Source organism: Aptenodytes patagonicus, chromosome 1 (assembly GCF_965638725.1).
Source record: "Aptenodytes patagonicus chromosome 1, bAptPat1.pri.cur, whole genome shotgun sequence".
Lineage (NCBI taxonomy): Eukaryota > Metazoa > Chordata > Aves > Sphenisciformes > Spheniscidae > Aptenodytes > Aptenodytes patagonicus.
Window position 1 is genome coordinate 180039801 of NC_134949.1, and position 9849 is coordinate 180049649.

At 40.7% G+C, this 9849-nt stretch overlaps 1 protein-coding gene across 1 annotated transcript; it reads right to left on the bottom strand.

The window, feature by feature from the left end:
- Positions 1 to 1133: 1133 nt before the first annotated feature.
- LOC143160464 (uncharacterized) lies at positions 1134 to 3011 on the bottom strand. The gene has a single exon (XM_076338226.1). It carries the CDS (start codon positions 3009 to 3011, stop codon positions 1209 to 1211), a length of 1803 nt encoding a protein of 600 aa, XP_076194341.1. The 3' UTR covers positions 1134 to 1208.
- Positions 3012 to 9849: the final 6838 nt, after the last annotated feature.

Below are 9849 nucleotides of genomic sequence, written 5' to 3' on the forward strand. Positions count from 1 at the left end.
ACACACCTCATTCATTATCTACCAGGGTTTGTGTAGCCATTCCATATAACTGAACAAGTTACACAGTCACGTACTTGCTATTACATGGTATTACAAGCATTTCTGAGATGCTCATTAATTTGCCCAAGGTGAGGTGATAACCCACCCCTTATCTCCAGATTTTTGTTGCGTTTCCTGAAAAGCTGAAGGCTGGATGTTGATTTAGAAATACACAGAGAACTGTAATTACGGGGCTGCAGTAAATGTCTCATGATGTTTTGGAGAAAAAGAGATTATTCTCTCATAGAAATTCAAAATTAACATTTCTCACTGAAAAACATTCCTGTTTCTATGCAAGTCATTTCTTCTCCACTAATAGTATCAAGGAACTAGACTTAGAACTGAAAGGAAAAAAAAAAGTTTCTTTAAGAGCCCTTAAGTATGCAAGAAAATGCTGCTGAAGAATTTTTTTATATAAAGTGCTTCTCAAAGAACTCAGAGATGGTGACATCTGAGAGATCACTGAAGAACTGTTACCCTGTTTTGTTACCGTAAGTCGGCAGATGAAAAACTCTCTAAGACTCAATTTGGAGTTTTAGAAAGCAGGCATTCTTTATTGCGGCGCCGGACGCACAGGGGATCACTCCACCTAATGTGCGCGCCGAGCTGCTTAACTATAGGAGTTAAGTACAGTCAAAATATACATATTCATTAGTTTTCCGAGGCATGATTAACATATTAATGTTAGTTCATTAACATATGTAAAAGTCTTTACACATGCGCTCTTATGTCCATTGGTGGTCTTTCAGGGTCCTCTGGTGGTCGTCGATAGTCTTCCTCACCATGACCGCTAGTTGAACTCAGTTCTTGCGCATGCACAGTTCGTTCTTTGGCTCGGTTTGCACACTTTTACCTTCACCAACTAGCTGTCTTCAGCATCACTTTCTTATCTACAAAGTTTCAAGGTCTTCTGTCCTACTGAATGTTTAGCTTATCTATTCAGAGAGTATACCCCTACTGCACAGAGTAAACCCCTACTGAATGTTTGGCTTATCTATTCAGAGAATATGTCAAGCTTGGCTACATTATGTCCAGTGAAGAGAACCAGATGTCTCTTCAATATTCCTTTGTACTCGGTATCAATCCCTCCTTTTCTTTTGAGGATTCATAGCTAGCAAGCTACAATCCTCATCTCATTAAGAGAGTTGACAAAGCTATAGTAGACAGGGTTAGTATATGTCAAGTTGGGTTATTCGTTTCATCATGTACCAAACCTTTGTATACAATATAACTACAAGTAACAGGCATACTACAGTTAGAGTTAGTAAGACTATAATTGGATGAAGCATAAGGTTAAACACTCCCGTTGCAGTCGGTGACCATCCAAGAAGAGTTTCCCACCAGTGGTGTTCTCCATCCTTCTTTACTCTTTCCAAGACATGGTGTATCTCTTCTGTATCATGGTGAACAGTGATTAGAGTTTTGCGTCCATTGTCTCGGGCCCGTTCTAGTAATTGACACAGGTCATTGTGTTGCAGTAGTTTCTTCACCAATGTGAGATCCATTCCGATGGGGGTAGGTAATAAATCTTCACTCAGTGTATAATTAGATTGCAGTAATTGATAAGATGTAACAGGAACTGAATAATTAAAGTCGCATCCTATAATGTTAGTAAAGTTACAGACACAAATATTTGAGTGATTGCTTGTATCTACAGTAACGCTATCCACAAATATACAGTCACAAGGGGTTCTCATACAAACACATCCTTTTCCAATATATATGAGTATAGTGTTAGGTGTCTCATCAGGATGTATTTCAAAGTGACAAACACTTTGTTCAGTGTCAAGACAAATGTCTTGGGCTTTAATGGTGTTACTCTCACAAATAAATCCTTGCTGTTCCCGTACGACGCATGCGTTAACATCAACAGTTTGCCATTTGTTTCCATTCTGTTGGGCCCATACTCTATGTTCTGATGGATAGAGTATAGTTCCATTGTGATTTAATCCTAATGCAATGATTGGGTATATGGTGTATACTGAAGCATTGTGAATTGTTAAGACAAAAGCTGTGGCCTTATTGTTGATGGGATCAAAAGTGAAATTAACTAAGTACCACCAGGATTGGAATTCTTTCTCAAATTTAGTTGCATTATCCCAAATTACCTTTCGAATTTCGGTGGGTAAGGTGCCCTCTTCCCCTTCTCTTATAACTGCTGCTACCATAGATTGCATCCACAATTGAGCCTGGACACAACTAAGGGCTACAGAAACATTATTTTGGGCTGTACCAAGTGCATTCGCAATCAACTGATGGTCTTTTTCATTAATTCTTTCCCACTGAGGCAATAAGTCGGATAAAAGCCATTGGTTAGTTCCCAATGTTAATAGAGAAGACCACAGTGGGTGTTCTAATTTGCTTAAATCGCTTGTTGCCACACTTAGTTTATTTACGAGTACTTCAGCATCTATACTATTTAAGACTCCCAGTCCCGTTCCTATGATGCCAGTCACATCTCTCCTTGTTCGCCTTGGGGAGGTACGTGTTCGTCCATGTAGCCAGGCTAACCACCCTGCATAGGTCATACTTAGGAATGGCAAACAGGCTGGTTTGATTGCAGAGATATTGACTTGCATTAATAGTTCTACCCTTTTAAGAGACCACGATGGGTTGAATAACACCCATTGTTGGCCTGTATTTTTGATCACATATGGTCCAATTTCAGAAATTTGTGGAGACAGAGTTTTCTTATCTTTTGCAGTCGAGGCAGATGTTGTCATATCAAGTTTAGTAATGTCGATTTTAAATTTAAATGATAATCCCAGGTTGCGGTGAGCCCAAAGGCAGACTACAATAACAGGTTGTACTAAGGTAAAGTTGTACCAACAATCCGATTGTTTAGAGGCGCAAAGTTTTGTATCTTTTGTTACTGGGTTTGATGTAATGTTGTACACAGAAATCTGAGACGCCTTCTCATGAGCAGACCCATTGATCATTCGACATCCTATTTTGATTTCTTTTCCTGCCATTCCTCGAAGTCGGGGAATTGTATTACCAGCTTCATCTCAATCCCGGCCCCATTCGTTTTCTAGGTACACTTCAGTTCTGTGCATGACCACGGTGGAAAGATTTAAATTTCCCTTATTAGAGTGTATTCCCATACTCCCAGTGTACTTAATACGAGCTTGAGACCATGGCCATTCTGGGGTTCTTTGACCACAGGTCAAGAGGAGTGGTGCTGCCAGGGTTTGGACTAGTAGTATAAACACAGTATTCCTGTTTGTCATCCTGCAGGGTGTGAGCATCTGTTGATCTCTGTTCTCATAATTTTAATTAAGTTCTATTACTCCCAGATATTCTCTTAACTACTAGTCGAAGAGGTAATCTTGATTCCACTTTCCATTCTACAGGAGCTTTCTTAATTTGAGAGTAGTGAATCCACGGTCCTTTTCCTTCTAGTTTAACTGCTGTATGTGTAGTTAACAAGATTTGAAATGGTCCTTTCCATTTTTCTTGTAGTGGTTCAGAAGTCCAGGATTTAATGTATACCCAATCTCCGGGCTGGAATGGATGCGCTGGGGAATCAAGACCTAGAGATTTATTCAAGACTACATATTTATTTAGTTTTCATAAAACTTTCCCAAGAGCAATCAAGTAATTTCTTGCATCATTCTCCCCTTGTATTCGCATCTCTCCTGGCAGTCCAGGCATTTGGTACGGTCGTCCATACATCAATTCGTATGGGCTGAAGTGTTGCCTACCTCGTGGCTGGACTCTAATTCTTAGCAAAGCTAAAGGCAAAGCCTGTGTCCAGTTTATCGAGGTTTCCTGACATATCTTACTTAATTGAGTCTTCAGGGTACAATTCATTCTTTCTACTTTACCACTAGATTGAGGCCTATAAGGGGTATGTAAATCCCAACTAATATCTAACAGTCTGCTTATTTCAGTAACTACTTTGGCTACAAAATGTGGACCCCTATCTGATGACATCCCTAAAGGTACTCCAAATCTTGGGATTATTTCTTTTAATAATATTTTTACTACTTCTTTTGCTTTATTGGTGCGACATGGAAAGGCCTCAGGCCATCCTGTATATGTATCCACAAGGACCAACAAATACTTTAGCCCTCCTTTTCTTGGCAATTCAGTAAAATCTATTTGCCAATACTCCCCAGGTGCCTGTCCCTCCATAGTTTTTCCCAATTGAATTTTATTTGTGTTCTTGGGTTGTTTTTACAACATAACTCACATCTTTGTGTGACTGATTTAATAATTTCCACCATATTTCTGCTAATAACCGACTTCTGTAAATGTTTTAACAAATTTTCAGTCCCCCAGTGCACAGTGTTATGCTCTTCCTTTACTAAACTATTCATAAGGGAATGCGGTATTACTACTAAACCTGTAGGTGTAACTGCCCATCCGTCTTCTCACCTTTCTGCTTGTAAAGTTTCGATTAATCTTTTATCTTGTTTATCGTAAATAGGGTTTTCTTGAAGGGAGATTCTTTTTCCTGGCACTATTGCTAATACATTTTCTTCTATGCCTTTTTCTGCAGCCCGCTTTGCGGCCAAATCAGCCAGCTTATTTCCTCGCTCCTGAGCGGTTTGTCCCGACTGATGAGCTTTACAATGCATAACAGCTACAGCAGCCGGAGCCTTTATGCTCTCCAGTAGGCTCAAGATCTCTTTTTTATGCTTTATCTCCGTACCTTGTGAGGATAACAATCCTCTTTCCTTCCAAATTGCTCCATGTGCATGTACTACTCCAAAAGCATATTTAGAATCTGTCCAAATATTCACACACTTATTTGCACTTAACTGTAGAGCTCGGGTGAGAGCTATCAGTTCGGCCTTCTGAGCTGACGTCTTGGTGGGCAGCGCTTGTGCTTCCACCACCATTTCGACGGTGGTGATTGCATATCCTGATACCCGCTTTCCTTCTTTCATAAAGCTGCTGCCGTCCGTGTATAGCTCCCAATCTGGATTCTGCAAGGGAACATCCTTTAAATCGGGTCTGCTTGAATAGACTTCCTCAATGGTCTGCAGACAGTCATGTTCCGGTTTGCCTTCTTCTTGTCGAGTTGAGAGAAACATGGCAGGATTAATCACAGTAGTAGTCTTTAAGGTCACATCATCTAGTTCTATTAGTACTACATGATATTTTAGCATTCTACTAGGAGACAACCAATGTCCACCCTTCTGGTCCAATACTGTGGTCACCATGTGTGGAACATAAACAGTTATCTTTTGTCCCATAGTAAGTTTTCGAGCCTCCTGTATTAATAACACTGTTGCAGCTACTGCTCTTAGGCAACTTGGCCATCCTTGGCTCACCGGATCAAGTTGTTTAGAAAAGTAGGCCACAGCCCTTTTATATTCCCCCAACCGCTGGGTTAAAACTCCAAGGGCTATTGCTTGTCTTTCATGAGTAAATAATTCAAATGGCTTTTCTAAATTAGGCAGTCCCAAAGCTGGGGCCTTCATCAGAGCTCTTTTGAGTTGAATATATGCATTTCGATCTTCATTTGACCATTGCAGGGAACCTTTTGATGACTTCAATAATTCATACAAGGGTTTTACCATCAGTCCATAGTTAGCAATCCATAAACGACACCATCCCACCATTCCTAAAAAGGTTGTCAACTCATGAACATTTCGAGGTTCTGGAAGCTGACAAATAGCTTCTTTCCTTTCATTACTTAATTGTCTCTGTCCCCTCAGAATTTCAAAGCCCAAATATATTACAGTTTCCTGTGCAATTTGGGCCTTTCCTTTTGACACTCGGTAACCACTAAGTCCGAGGAAATTTAATAAACTGACTGTCAATTCCAAGCATTCCTCTCGGGAGTTCCCAGCTATTAGTATATCGTCGACATACTGTAGCATTACTCCATTTCTATTTTCTTGTCTCCATAATTCTAATTCTTTTGCTAGTTGATTTCCAAAGATTGTCGGACTATTTTTGAATCCTTGCGGTAATACAGTCCAAGTGTACTGGGTTTTCCTTCCAGTCTCAGGATTCTCCCATTCAAAGGCAAACAATTCCTGGCTTCCGGAATCAAGTGGGACACAGAAAAAGGCATCTTTTAAATCTAAAACTGTAAACCACCCCTGATCCTCAGTGAGTGCGGTTAATAGTGTATACGGATTTGCCACTACTGGATATATATCTTGGACAATTTGGTTTACTGCTCTCAAATCCTGGACTAATCTGTAAGATTTTCCATCGGCCTTCTTAACAGGTAAAATCGGAGTATTATACTTAGATTCACATTCTCTTAATAACCCATATTTCAAAAACTTTTGTATAATAGGTACCAAACCAAGTTTAGCTTCTAATTTTAAGGGATACTGTTTCAATCTTACCGGTGTTGATCCTGGTATAAGGTCTATTCTTATGGGTTCAGCCCTCTTTGATTTTCCAGGTATTTCTCCTGCCCAGACAATAGGGATCACTGCATCTTCAACTTCAGTCGGGATTTTCCTTTTCACTTGCTCAATTTCCTGCAATAATAATATTGAAGCTTGGACAAATTTAGATTCAGGTATTGACACTTCTACTTCTCCATTCTTAAACTTTATTTCAGCTTCTAGTTTTTCTAGTAGATCTCGGCCTATTAAAGGTTTTGGTGCACCTTGTAGATACAAAAACTGATGCGTTACCCATTGTTTTCCAATTTTAAATTTTAGAGGTTTAAAGAAGGGCCGTGTCTCCGGCTTTCCTGTCGCACCAATAATTCTTACAGTATCATATCCTAACTCATGTTTCTTCGTATTCAAAACCGAATAAGTAGCTCCTGTATCAATTAAACATTCTATTTCAGTTTCATCTTCCCCCAGCTTAATTTTAACCAGAGGCTCTGCTGGGGAAGATTCCTCCGGTTTCCTTCAGTCTTCCATTTCTATGTTTAATATAGAGGTTTCAGACTTTCCATTTTTTTCGTAACAACGGACATTCTTGTTTCCAATGTCCCTCCTTTCTACAATAAGCACATTGAGTTTTTCCTAATGGGGGTCTAGAGTATCCCCTACTGCGACCTTCCCGATGTCGACCCCCCCCAAATCCGTCTCTTCTTTGGCCTCCTTGTGAACCACGAACTCCTTCCAATGCTGCGATTAGCCTAGCATTCCCTTTTTCTTTTTGCTGGTCTCTGTTTCTATATATTAACCAAGCCCGATCTAAAAGCTTTCCCAAATCTCTAGCATCTGCCCCTTGTAGTTTCTGTAATTTCCTGCGAATGTCGTCTGCAGATTGTCCAATAAATAAAGTTGCCAATTGACTCTTTCCCTCTTCTGATTCAGGATCTAGTGTTGTATATTTTCGGGCTGCTTCTTTTAACTTGTTTAAGAAGTCTGTGGGTGACTCCTTCTTGTCTTGTTTAATTTCATATAATTTTGACCAGTTTATTGCTTTAGGTATAGCATTCCTTATCCCAAATAGGACCCATTTTTGATATTGAGTCAGTAATAATTTTTCTCCATTATCATTTGGATCCCATGCAGGATCAGCTGAAGGGAAATGATGCTCCAGTTGTCCCTGCAGTGTTCCCGCAGCTATTTGAGCTTCTACCTGAGTTCTAGCTGTTTTACGAATCATTTCCCTTTCTGTACTATCAAACAATACTTGCATGATAACTTCAATATCTTTCCAATCTGGATCCTGAGTTTTTATCGTCATTTCAAAGGCACTGGCCACTCGATCAGAATCACCTCTATAATTGCCGGCAGCTATTTTCCAGTTGTTTAAATCTGTGATCGAAAAAGGCACTTTTACTACAACCAGACCCTCATTCCCTACTGCTTGCCTTAAAGGAGCTTGCAACATGGTTCCCTGTCGGTTACGAGTTCTCCTTGCCACCGGCGTGGCCCCTGTAGCGCCTCTCTCAGACTCATCGTCCGATTCGCCCTTCACCCTGAAGGGCTCAAATCCATGATTTTGGGATCTCTGCCTCAATCCCGGAGCCACTAACATCTCTAAATCCTCTTCCTGCTCTTTCTGAGTCAACTTCAAACATCTCTGTCCAATACTACATGCCGAACAACACCTTTTTAACACTTTCCCTTTTTCTCTCTCTCGTTCATCCTTTTCCAATGCCAATACCAAAGGATCAGTTGGGGCCAAATTAATTCCACACTTCTTTTGCCACTCAGGATGCTGCCTCAATGTAAAGAACATATCAGCATACAATATCTCATCCCATTTTCCTTCTCTCCTCAGAAACAGCATTAGTTGTAACAGGGTATTATAATTCAAAGTACCATTCCTTGGCCACTTTTCTCCATCTTCTAGTTTATATAGTGGCCACCATTGATTACAATACTTAATTAGATCATCCCTTCTTGTGACCCCACCAGGGGATCCTGCAATTTGTTTCCAATGTATTAAAATACAACCCAAAGGTGATTTCTTTAAAATTCCCTCACCCGTGGATGATCCGGCACCCATTTTATACACAGGGAATCACACACACAGACAAGTCTTTCATACAACAACACAAATAACCAATCACTATAACAAACAGATGAACTATAACAAACAGACAAAATACTTGCAATAATAGACAAGTTCTTACAATATTTGTTACCGTGGTTGCTCTTAACATTTACCTTGAGCGGGAACTCTAATCCCTTTTAAATCAAACGGGGACTTTAACCCCTTCCAAACCAAACGGGGACATTTAACCGCTACCAAACGGGGACATTTAACCCCTACCAAACGGGGACTAGCCCCTGCCAAACGGGGACTAGCCCCTACCCAGGTCCTAAACCCAACCCTGCGGAGCTTTCGCTGCGTCTGACGGGCAGGTAACCAAATTTCTGAAAGAATGCCTTATTACTCACAAAGCAGTAGTCTTCGCTCAGGGGCTCTTCGGTCCGGGGATCGGGAGAAGTCCTCTCCGAGAATCCCTCGGTGCCGGCTGAGGTTCCGCGATCCCAGGATCCGTCGAGGCTCAAGAGCTGTGTCCCATCTGGGTCGCCAAAACTGTTACCGTAAGTCGGCAGATGAAAAACTCTCTAAGACTCAATTTGGAGTTTTAGAAAGCAGGCATTCTTTATTGCGGCGCCGGACGCACAGGGGATCACTCCACCTAATGTGCGCGCCGAGCTGCTTAACTATAGGAGTTAAGTACAGTCAAAATATACATATTCATTAGTTTTCCGAGGCATGATTAACATATTAATGTTAGTTCATTAACATATGTAAAAGTCTTTACACATGCGCTCTTATGTCCATTGGTGGTCTTTCAGGGTCCTCTGGTGGTCGTCGATAGTCTTCCTCACCATGACCGCTAGTTGAACTCAGTTCTTGCGCATGCACAGTTCGTTCTTTGGCTCGGTTTGCACACTTTTACCTTCACCAACTAGCTGTCTTCAGCATCACTTTCTTATCTACAAAGTTTCAAGGTCTTCTGTCCTACTGAATGTTTAGCTTATCTATTCAGAGAGTATACCCCTACTGCACAGAGTAAACCCCTACTGAATGTTTGGCTTATCTATTCAGAGAATATGTCAAGCTTGGCTACATTATGTCCAGTGAAGAGAACCAGATGTCTCTTCAATATTCCTTTGTACTCGGTATCAGTTTCAAAGCCATTCCAAGACCGGGGAGAGCATTGGATTACATCCGGCTGTTTCCAAGAAACCTAACGATGGGAATTGGGATCATAACCCATTAGCCTGAAATTAAAAATTCAAGCAGTAATTTATTTATTATAGCTTGCAATAAATAAATAAGTTTTGGGAATCTCAACAACTTTTCAAAGTTCAGAGACGGACAGAACTGGAAAATGAGCGATGCAACGACATTTGCGGGGAACACATCATAACAAGGCGTTTGCAACACAAGGGAATTGTCGCACAT